We start from the raw sequence: 20,708 nt of genomic DNA on the forward strand, positions 1-20,708 counted from the left end.
CCAGTCGTGCCCCGCCCGCAGCAGCTGTTTGAATAAAGTTTCAATAATGTTATGTTTGAATAAAATGGCAGCATTCAGGAATGAAAAGCCAGCCGATGCCGCTCGACACTGGGGTGACACTCCCAAAGTGTCTCCCTAACTCTGCCTGGTAAGAGTCTTTATCTTTATTAGTATATTGTTACCTACACTCCTATTCGGCTCCGAATCATGGGTCCTCTACCGGCATCACCTACGGCTCCTAGAATGCTTCCACCAGCGTTGTCTCCGCTCCATCCTCAACATTCATTGGAGCGACTTCATCCCTAACATCGAAGTACTCAAGATGGCAGAGGCCGACAGCATCGAATCCACGCTGCTGAAGATCCAACTGCGCTGGGTAGGTCACGTCTCCAGAATGGAGGACCATCGCCTTCCCAAGATTGTGTTATATGGCGAGCTCTCCACTGGCCACCGTGACAGAGGTGCACCAAAGAAAAGGTACAAGGACTGCCTAAAGAAATCTCTTGGTGCCTGCCACATTGACCACCGCCAGTGGGCTGATATCGCCTCAAACCGTGCATCTTGGCGCCTCACAGTTCGGCGGGCAGCAACCTCCTTTGAAGAAGACCGCAGAGCCCACCTCACTGACAAAAGGCAAAGGAGGAAAAACCCAACACCCAACCCCAACCAACCAATTTTCCCCTGCAGCCGCTGCAACCGTGTCTGCCTGTCCCGCATCGGACTTGTCAGCCACAAACGAGCCTGCAGCTGACGTGGACTTTTACCCCCTCCATAAATCTTCGTCCGCGAAGCCAAGCCAAAGAAAGAAGTAAGGGTTTATCTGCAACCTTGGGGGAAAGGGGTTTAATTACGACAGCAGTACAGTTAGTATAGCAGCTAGTGCAACAGTGTTACAGTGCCAGTAACCAGGGTTCAAATTTAAATTTAAAATTTTTAAGTCACAGGAATTACATAATTAAAGACTACAATACTGACTTTTTTTCCAAATTACTTTACATTTTGTACTGTCTTTGTCTTTTAAACAATGTATTCTTAATGCAGGTGTATTAGTTAGGCATTGTAAGAGTGAGTCTCAATCAGAAATTTCTCATTTCCGGCATCCACAATCCCTGTAGGTGCTAGATAATGGGGATTTTACTGTCTCTACCATTATCAATCTTTGTATTTACATCCTCAAAAGATTCAACTAAGCCAAAGAGGGTTTCTCTCACACAAGCTTGCTGATTATCTCTGACACTTTCCAAATATCTATACACAAATTCTATCCTTTAGAATTTTCTCTAATAATTTTTTTAACGACCACTGAGCTACCATAATCTTAAAATACAAAGCCAAATTAAAACATAGAATGCAAAAGGTCATAAATAAATAACCAATCTATAATTAATCAAAATTAAAAGGAATAAAGCTTATTTTTGATAACATTTTTGGACAAAAATTGTAGTAGTAAGGACCTACAGCAGTGTGGGTTTAAACCCAATATCTTCATCCTATAGATGTTCGCTTCAGTCTAAACCTATTAGAAATTCAGCAGAACTTGTTCAATATCTGTTACTGGGTTTACTCTCTAACAATGGTTAACAAGTAATGTACTATCGGTGAAAAGAGAGTACCTACCTTGAAGTTGATTTATATTACCAGTATAGAAATATGAAATTGCTTTACCAACGGAGAGACACAATAACTAATTTACCATTAAATCTAAGAAAGAGCCTCATATTTGAAACAATGCAGTGGTTTTATTCAGCCAACACTAGAGTTTAAAACAGGGAGAAAAAAACAGGGAGAAAAAAAGGATCACAGACAACTCCAAAACAATAATTCAGATATACCCACATGTTTTGCAACTCTTGAGCTGCTGAAGAGCCTGATTCACTTCCTAATACAGGAGTTGGTATTCGTTCTGTTAGTGAACTGGCCTGATGACAAAATAAAGTTACAACTAAAGTTTGATGACAGAACCTCCCTTCCATTGCATTAATAACAACCTCAATTCATCTTTAAAAAAAAACCCTTGTGTGCAAAAATTTTTTTTAATGTGAAGTTATATTCAATACCACAAGTTATGCAAAAGTCAATACTTAGAAAACAAGAAATTATATTAATATTCCAGTTACTTCAAATGCTATATAGAAAAATGTCAAAACTGGGAATAAAATATGAGATTATAACATACATAATTTGTGTTTAGCTAGACACAAACACTGCTTTTTAAATTCAGATGACCCATAATAGTGGCTCCAGTAAGTCATGGGGCATAAATTAGAATAGTAAAAATGTAAAGTAGTACATCAGCTTCCTTTTTTATTCACTGAAACAAACATCAACTTTATCCATGATTGGGAATTGAATTTCACTACTCATTATTCTGTGACTATATTAAATGAGTGTCATTTGTATATATTAGCATTCATCTTTTATCCTTTTAAACCTCTCATAATAGGGAGAAAGATGGATGCAAGGTATATCGGATAGGAAACAATATTCAGATTTTTTGCATTCTAGCTAATGATGCACTCAGAGAAGACATATGGAGGACTCACTCACTGAGGCAGTATTAGCAGAGATCAAAATTAAGAAAGGTACAAGAACTTTGAGAGGGTTATACTATAAAAGGTGTAAAAACAGAGGGGTTGTCACAGTGAAAGACTTTAATTTCCCTAATATTGACTGGATGTCTTTCGTGTCAGGAGCTTAGATAGGGCAGAATTTGTTAAGTGCATCCAGGAGGGTTACTTGAGATAGTCCAACCAGGGAAATGAGTCTGGACAGGTGCTGAGTTTCAATGGGAAAGAATTTTGGGAATAGTGCTTACAATTCTTTCAGTTTCATGATATTTAGGAATAAGGATAAGAAAAAGGATATAGACCTTGTGGGAAAATATTAAATTGGGGTGGGTAAATTATGACATAACCAGGCATGAACTTGGGAGGAGTTAATCAGGAGAAGCTGTTATTGGGCAAGTCTACATCAGACATGGGAGAGCTGTTTGAGGACCAGCCAATTAGAGTCTACAACCAGCATGTTCTGGTAAGGATGAAGGATAGAGATGAGAGAGTAAGAGCATGAGAGAGGTCACAAATATGGACAAAATGAAAAACAAAATGCAAGGTTAAGGAAACTAAAATTCAGACAGGGCCCTAGAGGACTGAAGCAAAGAACTCAAGTATTAGGAAAGCCAAAAAGGGCCACGAAACTACAGAATAAATGGCTATGTGGCTATTGTAGATCATTCAAAGCTAGGTGGAGGGCAGGTAGTGAGGAGGAAACAGAGGCTGCAGAGAGACTTCGATACATTAGAAGATTGGGAAAAGAAGTGGCAAATAAAACAAAATGTTGGAAAGTGTATGGTAAAGCTCTTTGGTAGAAGGCATAAAAGGGCAGACAATTATTTTGATGAGAAGAAAATGCAAAATTCAGAGGGGCAAAGGGACTTGGGAGTCCTCGTGCAGGATACCCTAAAGGTTAACTTCCAGGTTGAGTTGGTGGTGAAAAAGGTGAATACAATGTTGGCATTCATATTTAGAGGAATAGGATAAAAGAGCAGGGATATGATGTTGAGGCTTTATAACGCACTGGTGAGGCCTCACTTGGGAGTACTGGGTACAGTTTTAACCTTCTTATTTAACAAAGAATGTGCTGACATTGGAGATGATTCAGAGAATATTCACAAGAATGATTCCTAGAATGAAGGGCTTTGCATATGAGGAATATTTGACAGCTCTTGGATTGTACTCTTTGGAGCTCAGAGGAATGATGGGAATCCAAATGGTGCATCTTGAATGTTGAAAGGGCTGGACAGAGTAGTTATGCCTAAGTTGTTTGCCATGATAGGGGTGTCTACGACAAGACTGTACAACTGCAAGACTGAAGGCTACCATTTAAAACAGAAATGATGAGGAAATTCTTTACCAGAGAGTGGTGAACCTCTGAAATTTGCTACAATGGGTGGCTGTGGAGGCCAAGTTGATGATCGTATTTAAAGATGAGATTCACAAGTGTTTGAATAGTCAGGGTATCAAAGGTTGTGGGGAGAAGATGGACAGTCAGAATCCTTTTCCAAGGGGGTACATGTCACGTACTAGCATGGCTTGAGCCTTTTTTTAAAATATATATATATATATACGAAGAGAGGCAAGTGCCCGGAGTAGTAGTGGAAGCAGATACAATAGCAGTGTTAAGAGGCTTCTAAATAGAGACATGAATATATAGGAAATTGGTGCAACATGTACAAATAGTAGAGCCTTAGTTTAATTTGAAGATCAAGTTCAGTACTGACACATTGGCTGAAGGGCCCAGTGCCTGTTGCTGTACTGCTTTATTATGAAGGATGGAGGTGAGCCTGCTGGTAATATGGAAGCAGATATTCATATTATAACATTTATGATCTGTTTTGCTTAGCTGGTTCCAAATTTTATTTTATTATAACCTCTTTGGGAATGAGTTTTCAAAATGTATTAGGCAGGAACTTGCTGTGAAAATTGTCACTTTGCTTCTGAACCTCTCTGATATACAGAGGCATTCAAAAACTATTAAATATCAATTGAACAATTTTATGATTATTACAAAATGCAGAGCATAAATTAAGACAATAAAAAAAATTAAATGCATTTTTTTAAATTAACCTTATCCCTCTCAACTTTTTCACTTCATTCAAAAGAACTGTCCAGATGCTCCAACAATGGGTCCAATGTAGAGAGGTTTATCAGGCTAATTCTCCAGAACGCTGCTGGGGAATTGAACAAAATCATACCGCAGCAGAACATTTGCTTGGGAGTCGAATGCCAAAATTCAGCTGAGAAATTAACAGCAAAAGTCAGCCTGCAAATTTTATTTTCCATGCTTGTGGGTGGGATGCACCCTGAACTTTCTAACATGAACTAGGATGTGGAAGTAAGTGCTGAAAGCTTGTGGCAGAACTGCTTTCGTTTGCTAGAAAGTTCTAGTCCACTATCCAGCACACTATTTGGAATAACATGCAGTGTATCTCAGCTTTGTGATTACATAACAGGTTTATTCCATTTCCTGAACCTAATCATTATTTTATTCTCTACACTGTTCCCAACACCCAACCCCAACCAACCAATTTTCCCTTGCAACTGCTGCAACCGTGTCTGCCTGTCCCGCATCGGACTTGTCAGCCACAAACGAGCCTGCAGCTGACATGGACATTACCCCTCCATTAATCTTCGTCCGCGAAGCCAAGCCAAAGAAAAAGAAAGACACTGTTTCCACATTGCTGAAGCCTTATGAAAACATTTTTTTTTAAATTAACTGAATAAGAATGGAAGGATGTCAATAAGAGATCACTATAATTTTTCAGAAGAGCTTTACCAAGAAATACAGTTATAACATAGGCCATAAACATTAATATAAGTGTTACCTTCTTCCATGCTTTGGAGATAGATTCATGTAAGCCATAAGGCATCAGAACTTCTAGCCCCTCACAAGTATTGTACATCTGACGACAGACAAAAATAAAAGCTCCCTTCAGAGCTGAAGATGGTTCGGTGGAACCCAAAGCTGGAACCTTTTCATCGAGTAGACATTTAGTGAATTCAGCAATTATATGTGCAGGACTGGCAAGATATGGAAAAATATACAATTCTTATGATGCATAGTTTATTCAAAATTAATGTTGATATTTATTAAGCATTATGAACAAATGTTCTGATTGCTATGTCTTCGCCTATTTTTTTTCTCAACTGGCATAGCACATATTCACAACATGAAAAGAATTCCTGGCCAGACCATTTTAATAATTTTACTAAAATATTTCACATGAAACTTAGCTGTTTCATGTGAATTTGAATTTTTGACCAAGAGATAAAAGAATACATATTTATATTAAATGTAAGTGGAAATACAGTTTGGCTCCAATGTTTTGTGTACTTTCTTACCAATTTGTTGCACCAATATTGTCAGTTTCACCAAAAAGAAGCAATGAAAGTCCACGGTCTGTAGAGGCTATCCTTGCCAAAATATCAGCTATGTTTATGAGCACTGTTTCATTACAGGAAATTATCTATTCATTGCAACAACAAGAAAAAATCCAATTAATATAACTTTTATTTTAAAGCAAAATAACGAAAGGCAATTCAAAATTTAATCTTAGTATTTTCCACACACAAAAGAACTCTTTTACAGATCTTATGACAAATCTTAAACTTTAAGGAATTTGTATAGACAGGATAGAAAGAAACTGAACATTGATGGAGGAATTAAGAATTAGGATACAGACTGATGAAAACAAAAGAACTAAAAGTGAAATGAGGAAAAAGGTTTTTCTTGAACAAATGATAGTAAGAGTTTAGATGTGGATTCAACTGGATAATATATATAAAGAAATAAGGGCTACGGCGAGAATACAGGTGAATAAAACATGGAACTAATGTGAACTAAATCGGGTGAATGCCTGCCTTTCATGAGATGTAATTTTTCTACGCTTCTCTAAGCACTTACGAAATACAGTAAAAACCGGTTATCTGGAATTCAAGCAACCAACAGCCTCAAGCAACCGGCAAAAAAAATATGCAGAAAATAAAAAGGTAAAAAATACGGAAGTTTAAAATTAGTTCACCAATCACGCAACAAGCAATTTCAAGCAACCAGAGAAGTCACTTAACTGGCATCTACCAATCCCTAGAGGTTTTAATACATCATTCTCACTGATCAAAAGTAAATTCAGCCAAAGTGTACAATGAAGAGGTTTCATATGGCACTTAGTTGTTCACTATACTATACCTCACTGACAAAAGGCAAAGGAGGAAAAACCCAACACCCAACCCCAACCAACCAATTTTCCCCTGCAACCGCTGCAACCGTGTCTGTCTGTCCCGCATCGGACTTGTCAGCCACAAACGAGCCTGCAGCTGACGTGGACATTTACCCCCTCCATAAATTTTCGTCCGCGAAGCCAAGCCAAAGAAAGATACAGGGAGGAGAAAAACAAACAATATTGATGAGGAGCATTTGACAGCTCTTGGCCTGTACTCATTATAATTTAGGAGAATGATGGGGGATCACATTGAAACACTTCGAATGTTGAAAGTCGTGAACAGAGTAGATATAGAAACGTTATTTTCCATGGTGGGAGAGTTGAGGACAAGAGGGCACAACTTGAGGATTGAAGAGTGACCACTAAGAAATGCAGAGAAATTTCTTCAGCCAGAGAGTTGTAAATCTGTAGAATTTGTTGTCACATGGAGTTGTGGTAAAATTAACCAAGATCCTATTAAATTGTGGAGTGGGTTAGGGGTTTGAGTATTCTACTGCAATCCACTAATTTGTCTGTTTCTAAGGAGAATTATAATACATGTGGAGAATATTCCACAGAGGGTTTTTTGTGAGCATCTGAAAGGCTGCAAGATATTTCAATTAGATGGTTAAAAAAAGCACATGGGATGCCTCCTTTACTTGCTGAGGCTTAGAATACAAAATAAAGATCATGATAGAATATATACGACTGTGATTAGTTACACAAGGTTCTAGCTACAATATTATACTGAACAGAGTGCAGGAGGTTTGAACAGATTCTGAAAGGGATGAAATATTATAATCACTATGAAAGATTGGATAAGGTGGGGTTTTTTTTGTCATAAGACAAGCTGCGAGGAGACATAATTGAGTTGCATCAAATGAGGAGAAATCCAGATAGCAAAATTACTGATAACAATTATAGAAATCACTGCACCTGTTTTCCTTTGAGCAATGTGACTATTGGAAGAAGTAGGGAATCAAAAATGTTGCTCTTGTACAGACATTCTGTGGCACACTCTTTTCCACCACACAACATTCGTAAGACCTCCATCACAAGGTTTGCAGGAGAATATGAATCTGAATGAAAAATTTTTGATAAATATTTAATGCTCAGCTCCAGACATTTCACAATTATATCATTACCATCATAGACCAGTCAGTAGCTGTTACTTCCTGCCAAGATTTTACAAATGGGTGACTGCGCAATGAAATAGAGATTTGATATTAAGCGAATTTTACAAAGGAAATAGTGGATGAACGATTATTACCTGTTTCTGATACGTTTCCATTCTGTGCTGTGTTTGGGTGCTGGTACATCATGCGGATCAACGGTACTAATAAGTCCATCAGTGATACTGGTTCTAGATTGTAAAAAAGTAATTTGCCCATTTATAATAGCTTACTTGAATGATTAGTCTATCTTCATTCTTAATCCCACAATGAATTATATGAAAACATTGTCCCTTGATGTCCACTTCAATTTTATTAAGGTTCTTGGATGCCACATTTAGCCAAATGTGAAAGCCGGTTACTTGCTCCTCACCTCTGGAATTCAATTCTTTGATTTTATCTTCACCTATTCCATAATCATCTCTTCTCTCACTCGATTGTTCCATCCATTAGCTCATCCCTTCTCTCTTTCTCCCACTACTCAACTTTCTCTGCATTTTAAAACATGTTAATTCTCTAACTTATAACTGCAGCAATCATCAACCAAAGCACTGGGCCAGATTAAGCTATCTATGGCCAATGATCTGATCAAAATTGTTGGTGTAGGGATATTGACATTTGACCAATAGATACTATCATTCTGTCACAGACTTCAACACACGTTGCGTATGTTGAGAGTGAGGAACAGGTTTGATAGATCTCAAGGCAAGGACTCTGAACACAGTTATTTTTGGAGTGAAGGATTTTATTTACAGAAGGCAAGTGTGGGAAAATGGCAGCCATAGGGAATAAATAGCCGACAATTAATAATGAACGTGGGGAAAATAGTGTGGGAGCAAAATACACAAACACACAAAATGAACTGGTACATAAAAATGATCAAAGAAAAATCACTACAATGCCACACCACCCCTTGACTCAGTATAGGCACAGCTCTAAGCTACAAGGGACACTAATTTAATGCTCCTAACCCTTTTAACAGTACACATCTTACTAACAGTTTCTCCAGCACCCTTCCACATTTCTAGGCCTGGAGTGAAGCAGGGTGGTCCTATGCTAGTAAAAAGAGAGAACAAAAAACACATGGCACTTTGATAGCGCTGGAGGGACAAGTCCAGATCATTTACAGGGTCCCAATGGCTCAGACCCATGAAAGTTAATCCAATTACAACAGCCAATGGCCCAAGGCCAAGTACAAGCAGGCTGGAGAGTGCAGTCCATGTAATTTACATGGATAAAGCAGCAAGATGTGCACTAATGGGTGGGGCCAAATCAAACTTTGATTGACAGCTGGTGTGTCCTCTGACTAGGTAGGGGGCAGTGCCTTCACATGGACAGCCACAATCCTTCCCAATTCAGTGTAATACAGAGGTATAGCATGAATGTACAGATTCTGAAGACTAAATGGAGTCAAAGAAAGTCACTTAGTCAGTAAAGTTCACTTAGCTATGGAACTGCACAATGAGTCCAATTCAGAATTATATTTTTAAATGAAAAGATTTAAAAAATCAATTTTAATTTCCAATTTAGTTGTTTTTAAGTACAGTGAAACCTTGTTAGAACGCAATTCGTTAATCCGTGGAATTGCTTATAGCGCGGGTGTCTGTGGATCCCAAACATTGATTTTAGGATGCCAGGCTAACAGTGGCTAACAGCCACAAACTCAAAAATGGACTTTATGATGGGTGAGGGGGGGTGCGGGGGGAGACCGGCAGCGTGAGTTGGGCAGGCAGGAGAGAGACCTGCAGCGCGAGTCGGGCGGGCAAGGGAGGAGATCAGCAGCGTGAGTCGGGTGGGTGGGGAGATGGCAGCGCGACTGGAAGGGGGTGGGGATGGATACAGCAGCACAATTTGGGTGGGCTTAAATTCTGTTTTCCTGCTTCCTGAATCATGACATATAAGCATCTGTTCCGCGACTCGGCTGTAACGCAGTATAAAATCTTCGACCCCAACTACCGCATTTTAATGAGATTTTACTGTTTTTCTAAATACAGATACTTTTAAAACTATTAAATTCAATTACATTTTTATAGCTACAAAAACCCCATAATTAAACTGTCTTGTCAAAGAATAACAGGTATATTCAGGACATGGCCTGCACATTGGGACAAAAGTAGTTCCAATGATGAACTCCAAGATGGATAGAGCCAGCCAGATAGGCCCTCCACATGCAGTCTGGTTAAGTGCAAACATTTGAAGATTGTAAGTGGTGATTCCAAGCAGGGAGAATTTAAGACGGTATGACCTGGCCTGTTAAATGATTCAAATTATAGTGAGGTAACTGTCTCGTGAAATGAAGAGAATGTAGATAATTTGAGTCTTAACTGAAGTATGAGTCACTGTTTTATTTTAATATGGTGTCTTTCTTTTCCAAACCACAAAAAATACATGATCCCTTTCACAAAGTTAGTGGCAAAAACTGCTAGAAAGGCACAAGTTGTCAAAAGATGGCAGCACTGCTGCTGGTGCAGACCTGGGAGAGTGGGGTGGAGTCTCAGCACTCCTCTATGAGGTCTTACTGTTTGGTTGTAATGCCATCAGCTTCATACCAGTTTAAAAGAGGCTGACATTTTGTTCTAAACATCAAGAAAAACCACTGAGGTTTGTGCCTAAGATGGTGGCACCTATGTTTGGCAGCAGACTACAAGGCATTGTCCACTCTGGAGATCATCAGGCCAGTGCAGGGCACTAGAAGTGAGGGAATAACTCCACCACCCCCTCCCTTCTACAGAGAAGCCTGGGAGACAATCCTACAGAGAAGTAAACGACCAGTAAGGGGCTTAGTGGCAGAAGGACCCACACAGGTGTGGGTCCCCTCCCTCCCATAATGGCTCAGAATGGACAGCCATTAAAATTGGAACCTACATGCAGCCTCTCCACATTTAATATTGACCCCCCACCCCCCACCCCCACCACCACCCCTCTTCCCAAACCTGTCTCTGGATTGCAAGCTGATTGCTACAAAGAGCAGGCGGTACTGTGATGCTGATCAGTAGTTCATAAAATCAAAGACTCAATGCTTCCTCAATGAGAAGATCATTGAACCTGGCACTAGCTTGTGGAGAGCTCAAGTGGTGTTAGTAAAAGGGGAAAATGTCTAGGCTAGTTATTGACTATAGCCAAACAATTAATTGTTTCACATTCCTGGACGCATACCCCATTACTCAAATTTCTGACATGGTGAATTATATTGCGCAGTATCGAATCTATTCGACCATCGACCTGAAGGTTGCCTATCACCAGCTGCCAATATGTTCCGAGAACTGTCCCTATACTGCTTTTGAGGCTGTCTCTATCAATTCTGGAGAGTCCCTTTCTGTTTTACAAATGGGGTTTCTGAGGCAGATGGACAGGATGGTGGACTAGTATAGGTTGAAGCTTCCTCCTTTACCTCAATAACATCACCATCTGTGGCCATACCTTGCAGAATCATAATGCCAACCTTCAGAGCTTTCTCCACATGGCAAAAGCCCTGAAACTCATTTATAACTCCAGCAAGTGTGTGTTCAGGACTAAACAACTGGCTATCCTGGCAGAGACTGGTATTATTGGCCCTGACCCCAATAGGATGCGCCCGTGTTAGAGCTCCCTATGCCAAGGACATGAAAGCTTTGAGGAGATTTCTGGGGTTGCTCTCATCTTACGCCCAGTGGGTCCTTCAATACGTCGATAAGGTTCACATCCTTTTAAAATCCACTACTTTTCCCCTCTCGGCTGAAGCCCAAATGGCTTTTACCTATGCCTGAAGCCACAGTGCGAAAGCCACCATACACACGGTGGACAAGAATGTACCTTTCCAAGTGGTAAGTGACGCTTTGGATATGGCTCTGGCAACTACCCTTAACCAGGTGGGCAGGCCGGTGGCATTTTTCTCCCAGATCCTGCCAGGGCATGAGCTCTGGAATCCCTCTATGGAGAAAGAGGCTCAAGCCATCAGGCAATGGAAGCACTATCTGGCTTGTAGGAAATTTACACTCCTCACTGATCAGCGCTCTGTTGCATGTTTGTTTTATAATGTCAAGAGGGGAAAAATTAAAAATGACAAAATTGCTAGGTGGAAGATTGAACTCTCCACCTACAATTATGACATTGCCTATCGGCTCCACCTACAATTATGACATTGCCTATCGGCCAGGATCCCTTAATGACTCTCCAGACGCCTTATCCAGAGGAAGCTGTGCTTCAGAACACACCGACCAACTGCAGTGTCTACACAACAAGTTCTGCCATCCAGGAGTAACCCACATGGCCCACTTTGTCAAGGCGCACAATCTGTCCTACTCAATGGAAGATATCAGGGAAATGACCAGGTCCTGCCAGGTCTGCGCATAGTGCAAGTCGCACTTCTACTGTCCCGCAAAGGTGCACTTGATAAAGTCATCCCGGCCCTTCGAACGACTCATTGTCGATTTTAAGGAACCTCTCCCCTCCACGAAGGGGAACACATTCTTTCTCTCCATCATTGATGAATATTTCCACTTCCTGTTTGCTATCCCATGCCCATACTCCTATACCTCCTCAGTTATCAAGCCCGAGATTCTATTTTGCCCTGTCATGTATTCTGGCTATACCCATAGCGACCGTGGCTCATCATTTATGAGCGAAGAGCTATGTCAGTCCCTGCTGGCAAGGGGCATCACATCCAGCAGGACTACTGTCAAATTGGCCCTCAAGTCTAGAGGCCTTCCAGATTCACGCTGGCAGGATGTTCTACCCATGGCACTCCACTCCATTCAGTCGCTACTCTGTACAGCAACCAATGCAACTCCTCACAAGCTTTTATTCAAGTTTGAAAGAAGATCAGCATTAGGAACCGCACTCCCAATCTGGCTCACCACATCAGGTCTGGTCCTCCCAAGAAAGCACGTGAGGAGAAGCAAAACCGATGCCCTGATGGAAATGGTTAGACTGCTCCATGCCAATCCCACGTACATCTACGTGGAGTATCCAGATGGCAGGGAAGATACCATGTCTATCAGAGACCTGGCACCCACTGGAATGGAGAATCCATTGCCTCAGGTGTCCCACCAGTTCCAGAACCCTTTCTCACCAACTCCAATCAGGAGATTCAGATCAGGAAAAGAGTCATCCCCCTCCGTCATAGAACCGGAGATCCTACCACACTCCATGCCTCCCCTACAAGGGGACCAGGAGACCTAATGAACCCAAGGCCCACCAGTGCTGAGGCACTCCTCCAGTATTTCCAGACCTCCGAATAGTTTACATTTGTAAATATGCTGATTTTTGTTTTTGTGGCGTCTGTGTTCTCTGGCTTCATCCACAGGTCTTAATTCTGCAGGAAGCGGTGAATGCAGAGAACTGAGACTCACTGGTGATAGGTTTTGCAGATGGCTGGCTCCTCCCCCAAGCTCCACCCCCTTCTACTCAGATATAACCAAGGTTTTCCGCTTAAACCCAGATCCCGACTGAACATCCTTGTAAGACCCTACCCTTTGTTATAGGCTAATAAAAGTGTGTGTTCTCCCTCCAGTCATGAGAGCATTTATTCCAGCTACACGATGAAAACTGAGCTCAAATTCTACCATGGAATTATGAAAAGGAGCATAATTATTATCTTGAGACAACTCCCTTATCTAGGTACCTCAACCTAGATTCACTCCACATCCACCCATGAACAATTTTGTACATTTAAAGGAAATCACATCTCAATCCTCCTCTATTCTCTGGAGAATATAGGTATAGTTGAATATTCATTGCATCCCCTCCATCAGAAGTGTATCATTCCTAAGGTAACGATTAAACTGCACTCAATATTCAAAATGCTACCTTGCCAGCTTACTAGGTTTTATACAATCTCTACTCTTGCATTCAAATCTTCTTGCACTAAAGATTCTGATATTGTATCAGAACATAGACATTGAACACTTCCACATCATGGTGATCTAATAAATAAAAAAGTACAAGAAAAAAGGAAATGAAGATGTAAACAGGTATTTAATGTTATTAATATTCATCATGCAATCAATATTTTGTCAAAATCATTTTAATTTCATTTAAAGTGTGTATTTTCAAAGTTTGCATCAATGTTTCACTTTGTTCAGCTAATAACTGAACTAGTTATAAAATCACATTTTGTTGTTCGCCTTAGAATTTTTCTTTTTCTCTAATATTCTTTCAATTAAACCACTTAAGACAAAAAGTCCATTTCTTTAATGCTGAAACCAGGCCAAATGTAATTTCAAAGAATAACTACATGCAATTGCTGAAAGGAACTAATTCTCAAGCATCAGGTATGAAAATGCTCCAAATAGTTCTGTTCTTAAATGTTTTATTTGATACTGCAGTCTCTTATTTCTTACCAAATAGCTTTGTCCTGTGGAACTTTCTGGTCAGATGGACAAAATAGGTGCTTATTGATACTAACATGGCTCTTGATTCAAGCCTTGACAGTAATCTTCCAATTCTATGGAAAACATGTGAGCTGATGTACAGAGAATCAATGCTTTGGTGCATCAATCCAAATTATTTTAGGATATTTGCTTAGCATGACTAGTTTTGAAAAATCTCAAAAGTTAAATACGAGGCACCCTATGGAAATCCAAAATCTACTAGACTTTTTAATCTGTAAAAGGTAACTTTAAAAAAAAATTATGCAGAAAAAGAAAGCAAAATGCTTCTTTTTTGAGCTTCTGCATGCAAAATATTCCACGAGATATAGAAACAAAAACAAAAAGTGGATCTATATGATAGTCAATTGCCAACAGTCTCACAGATTTAAGGTGGGCAAATGGAATAGATCAGGTGAAAGAAACAAATAAACCAAAATAAGAATTACCAGTTGAATCACTGCTAATTATTTTTATTATATCAACTTATTGAAGCGAGATAAAACAGAATTAAACAAATGAAGGTGTGACCTGTACATAAAGAACAGGTTGCACTGTGGAGCTTGGAGGGGGACAAATATCCTGGCGAGCAGGTTTGTTTGAGCTGTTGGGGGCGGGGTTTAACCTAGTTTGATGGGGGGCACAGAATGAGAGTCCAGAGAACAAGACAGAAGGTCAAAAGCATGATGCTATGTGTTCTGAGTTTGTGAGGAAGGACAGGCAGGAGAGAAAACATCAGTAGCCAGTTAGAGAGTTTCAAATGTGACTTTTTCTAGGAGCATTAGGAATAATAGGGAATGAACTTAGAGTATGGATCAGTGTGTGGAACCACGGACGATGTTGTGGCCATTTGGGATAGCATGGCTGGCGTAGCTGTAAGTGCAATGCCTTTACAGCACCAGCAATCAGGACCACTGTCTGCATGGAGTTTGTACGTTCTCAGTGTGTCTGCATGGGTTTTCCCTGGGGCCTCCGGTTTCCTTCTACCATTCAAAACATACCAGGAGTGTAGGTTAATTAGGTGTAAGTTGGGCGGCATGGACTTATGGGCTGAAATGGCCTGTTACCGCGCTGTATGTCTAAATGTAAAAAAAATACAGAGACTTAGCTGGAGAATTAGTGATGCAGGTACCAGAGTTTAGGTGTTTTAAAAGGAATAGGATAGAAGGTAAGAGACGGAGGAGTAGCATTACTGGTCAGGGATAGTATAAAGGCTATAGAAAGGGAGGACGCTGCTGAGGGAGAGTCTACTGTGACAGTATGGGTGGAAGTTAGAAATAGGAAGGGAGCTATCACTTTACTAAGAGTAGTCCATAGGCCCCTAAATAGCACTCGGGATATCAAGGAGCAGATAAGCAGGCAGATCTTAGAATGTGGTGGAAAATACAGGGCTATTATGAGAGATAAACTTCCCTAATATTGACTGGCACTTCCTGACTGCAAGAGGGATAGATGGGGCAGAATTTGTTAGGTGTGTTCAAGAAGGATTCCTAACATCGTAGGTGGACCAGCCGATGAGAGAGGTCACACTGGATCTAATTCTGGGTAATGAACCTGATCAGGTGGCAGACCTCTCGGTGGATGAACATTTTGGTGAGAATGACCACAACTCCCTGACCTTTAGCATAGCTATGGATAAGGGTAAAAGCAGACAAAATGGGAAAGTGTTTAATTGGGTAAAGGTTAATCACCATGGTATGAGGCAGGAACTAGTGAGGGTAAATTGGAAACAGATATTCAAAGGTCAAAGTATAGAACTTATGTGGAGGAAGTTTAGGAATCACTTGTGCTGGGTTTGGGATAAGTTTGTCCCAATGGTACAGGGAAAAGATGGTTAGAAAAGTGAACTGTGGTTGACGAAACAGGTGAGGCAACTAGTCAAGAGGAAGAAGGAAGAATGTATTAGATATAGGAAGCAGGAAACGGGAAGGGCTTATGAGATGTTAGACAGGAAGGAGTTTATGAAAGAGCTTGAAAGGGGCATGAAAAGACCTTGACATGTCGAGTTAAAGAGAATCCAAGGGGTTCTCTTACGTCAGTGGTGTGCAAACTATTGGAGAGGATTCTGAAGGATGGAATCTATGAGCACTTGGAGAAGTACAATCTACTCAAGGATGGTCAGGATGGCTTTCTGAAGAGAAGATTGTGCCTCACGAGTCGAACTGAGATTTTTGAGGAGGTAACAAAGGAAATTGATGAGGTAAGGCAGTATATGTGGTCTATATGGATTTTAATAAGGCATTGGACAAGGTACCCCATTAGAGACTTGTTCAGAAAGTAATAGAACCTTGGCTGTGTGGATAAAAAAAATGGCTTGCATGTAGAAAGCAGAGAGTAGTAATGGAAGTAAAGTTTTCTGCCTGGAGTGGAGTTCTGCAAGGATCTGTTCTGAGACCTTTGTTCTTTGTGATCTTTATCAATAACCTAGATGAAAAAGCAGAATAATGGGTCATTAAGTTTGCAGATAAGGAGTTGTGGATGATGCTGAAGGTTCTCGTAGGTTACAAAGAACATAGATAGGATGTGGAGTTAAGTGGCAGATGAGACATTTCTCTTTAGAGTGTAACAGAGTGAGAGAAGACTTGGAGGTCTACGAGATTACGAGATGCATAGATAGGCTGGACACCCACCACCTTTTTCCCAGGGCAAGAATAGCAAACACCAGAGGACATATGTACAAGGTGAAGGGAAGGAAGTTTGGGGAGACATCAAGGGATAACTATGATTGCTCTTTCATAAATGCCAACAACTCGATTTATCTTTTTTTAGATCATACTTTAGGCTAATCTTGACTGTTCACCATCTTATGTCTTAATTGAGCCCCACATGAGAATCATTTTTGTCATAACAAGCTGTGCTTTTGAAAGTCCCTATTAAACAAGTTAGAGTTCTTTCTTTTAATACCAACAAAACTTAATGGAATCTGATAACCATTTGACATGCAGATAAACATGGACACTTTTACAAAAGGATTTTTTTCATTAGATATTGTTAGTTTCATACATAATTTTAGACACAAGAAATCTTTTAATGTTTTTCCAAAGCCCACAATATATTCATGAATGCAATGTAAGAGAAGCCCTGAGAGTTCGTGTACATGAGGTATCAAGGCAGAAAGTGTGCTTAGGATTTAACAGAATATGAAGAAGTAATCTAAAGGGTGATACTAGAAATATATAATTTGACAGCACCTTTGGCTCAGGTGCTTCCTAACTATGACACTATTCAGGATTCTTTCCTCTCCACCCAAAACTCAAAAAGTCCTATAAGAAATGAAAACAATTATCATTTTTATATTTGCTTCTCAATAATTTTTCCACTGAGAAGTCCAGCTAAAGAAAAGGATAGCCTGTAAATAGTCTTTAAAGTATTTCTTTGTATCAGGATATTGACCATTCACATAAATTTGCAATAAATTTAATATTTCTGTTTCTTCCCTATTTGTCTGTTCAAAGCTACAACTTGAGTATATAAATAGCTTTGAGCAAAGAAAAAGTATTTTGGACTCTTCTACAATTTTATGTGGATTTAACAAATAAATATTAAGCACTTCAAATTTGAGATAGAGAGCAGCAGATGTGTGAACCAATTCAGAAGAAACCACCTTGTTAAGTTCAAGAAAATACTATTTTTGTTTGAATATTTATATATTTTCTTACCTTTTCTATTTTTTACTTTTACAGGAAATAGTTTTCTACCATGAGTGTACATCAATAATCTTCCCAGAAGACAAAGTGAATGTACGAAGCAAATGTATTGCAATTCTTGTCCTGTGTAGTATGTCCTCTGACCACTGTCTTGAGATCAAAAAAAGTTAGAACTACAACAAAAGTAGGAATCTTTTTTTTTCCCCAATGAAATATCAGCAATAATCTAGTCAACCACTTTGACACTACAATCAAGAAAGCCCACTAGCATCTCTACTTTGTCAGATGTATCATAGAAGATATCCCATCTGAATGCATCACAACTTCATATAGGAATTGGTCTGCTCAAGACCTCAAGAAATTGCAGAGTTGTGAAAGCATAATAACATTTATCCCATCCCAGTTATATTCTCTTCTCCTTTCTCATTGGGCAGAAGAAACAAGTTTGAAGAGATGTGGCACAAGGCTTCTTTCCTGCAGTTGCCAAATTCATGTCCAAATGAAAATGTGGACTTTTTCTTAATCAGTACACTCTCTATATCACTATATCCTCCACTTCTGCTTTTTTGCATTACCTTGTTACACTTGTGTATGATTTAATTTGTTTGATGGCATGCAAACAAAGTCTTGCATTATATTGTGGTACTTTATAATAATAATAAACAATTAAATTTGATTCAGGAGTCAGCCTGTCAAAAAATATTGCAGAAGAACAAATTGCTGAAGAAACTCAGCAAGTCAGGCAGTGAGTTTAATTGAATGTATTGTCGATGTTGTGAGATGATTCATAGATGAACAGGGACTTATTAGGAATGGCTTTGTACATGCTAGGTCGTCTACCCAATCTAGAGGAGATTACCAGGAGAGTTAACGAAGGAAAGACAGTGGATTTTGTCTACATGGACTTCAGTAAGGCCTTCGACAAGGTCACACATGGGATATTGATCAAGAAAGTTCAGTAGCTTGGAATCCAGGATGAGGAAGTAAATTAGATTAGACATTGGCTTTGAGGGAGAAGCCATAGAGTGGTAGTAGAGCAATGTCTCTCTGACTGGAGGCTTGTAACTAGTAATGCATCTCAGGAATAAATGTTGCATCCATTGTTGTTTGTCATCTATATCAATGACCTGGATAATATGATAAATTGGATCAGCAAATTTGCAGAGCCCACCAAGACTGGAGGTGCAATGGACAGTGAGGAAGGTTCTAAAACCTTGCAACAAGATTTGGACCAACTGTAAAAATGGGTTGCAAAATGGCATAGATTTTAATGCGGACAATTGTGAGGTGTTACACTAAGATCTAGGGAAGGAATTAAATGGTAAGAGGTAGAACACTGTGGAGTGTAGTAAAACAGAGGGATAAGGGAATACAATTACATAATCCCTTGAAAGTTGCATTATAGGTAGACATGGTAGTAAAGAGAGCCTTTGGTACATTGACCTTCATAAATCAAAGTATTGTGTGCAGGAATAAGGATGTAATGTTGAAGTTGTACAAAATATTGAAGAGGTTAAATTCAAAATACCGTGCGCAGTTTTGGTCATATATTACAGAAAATATACAAACAAGATCGAAAAAGCATAGAAAAAATTTAGAAGGATTTTGCCGAAGCTAGCAGATCTGAATTACAGGCAAAGATGAAATTGGTCAGGACTTTATTCCCTGGAGTGTCAAAGAATGAGAGAGGATTTGATAGAGGAATGTAAAATTATGAGGGGTATAGTGGAGAAAGAGTGAGGAGCCTTATCAGTTTAAGTTTATAGCACCAGCTTTCATACCAGCTTGTATTTTATTTCATGTAATTAAAAATATAAAGTGTAAACATGAGTTAAATCTGCTCTGAATATGCAATTATAGTTGACAAAGCTACTTACTGATATGATGAAACATGGTACATAAACTGTCAGTAGCATCATCCTCTAAATTTCTTGAATCAAAATAATTCAAGCATTGGTGAACAGATGCAGTTATCTACACAAAAATGGATAGAAGTTTTACATTTTCAATTTCCTTACCCCATTTAACACCAAATATTCTCTCTGAGTATTCACAACTCAAGTACCAAGCAATGATGAGATTAGTTGCATTTATGAAGCAAAATTACTCACTATACCCAAATTGCATTTCATTATTGTTAACATTCTCTCAGACAGAAAGGTTGTTTTTTTTTCTTTTCTCACTACAGTATTCAGTAAATACATCAAAAGGTGGTATCAATCACACATTATCTACAAATCATTTTTTTTTAATCAATCAAATGAAGTAGACCTGAGTATTATTTTGTATGAGAGGTAAGCCAGATCTCTAAATGAAAACAAAGTGCTTCAAAATGGAGCCAAATTCTGATTGAAGCATTTTGAAATATGACTGCAGAAAGTTATTGAAGGCTATGTTTCAATCTTAGTTGGTATTATTAACTGTAAAGTTGTGGGAGAAAACTCATCAATATTCCTCAAGCATTCATGTCTTCTGCAAGCATCTCTGATGTTGGGAGATCTTGCATCTCTCAATGTAATGAAATGGGCTCCCTTCAATTTACACATTTCATATTTATAAATCATTTAATCCTGTTTTAGATATACATTTAGTAAACCAATAACACATTAACAATCTGACTGACAGAAAAGCAAGAGACAATTGCTGGTAATAGATATGACATCTGAAAAATATGAGAATGAATCCAGTTCTTAAATTTTGGAACACTTACCAAAGATTTGTACTTATTTTCAAGGAGCTTTAAAACCACTGTTCTGCTGTAGTAACCATGCTATGAAGTAAGAAA

General features: G+C 39.2%; 1 protein-coding gene across 5 annotated transcripts in view; it reads right to left on the reverse strand.

Moving 5' to 3' along the window:
- tbc1d32 (TBC1 domain family, member 32) overlaps positions 1 to 20,708 on the reverse strand; it is a 235,636-nt gene that overhangs the window by 146,056 nt on the left and 68,872 nt on the right. For all 5 annotated transcript variants that reach the window (XM_069886883.1, XM_069886881.1, XM_069886880.1 and 2 more), the window contains 8 exons: positions 20,634 to 20,693; positions 19,801 to 19,897; positions 17,936 to 18,073; positions 8,028 to 8,120; positions 7,694 to 7,836; positions 5,901 to 6,025; positions 5,384 to 5,579; positions 1,837 to 1,919 (listed from right to left, as the gene is read on the reverse strand). In XM_069886883.1, coding sequence (XP_069742984.1) covers positions 1,837 to 1,919; positions 5,384 to 5,579; positions 5,901 to 6,025; positions 7,694 to 7,836; positions 8,028 to 8,120; positions 17,936 to 18,073; positions 19,801 to 19,897; positions 20,634 to 20,693 — 935 coding nt within the window. The remainder of the gene's footprint in view (positions 1 to 1,836; positions 1,920 to 5,383; positions 5,580 to 5,900; positions 6,026 to 7,693; positions 7,837 to 8,027; positions 8,121 to 17,935; positions 18,074 to 19,800; positions 19,898 to 20,633; positions 20,694 to 20,708) is intronic.

This window comes from Narcine bancroftii, chromosome 6 (genome assembly GCF_036971445.1).
Source record: "Narcine bancroftii isolate sNarBan1 chromosome 6, sNarBan1.hap1, whole genome shotgun sequence".
NCBI classification, from domain to species: domain Eukaryota; kingdom Metazoa; phylum Chordata; class Chondrichthyes; order Torpediniformes; family Narcinidae; genus Narcine; species Narcine bancroftii.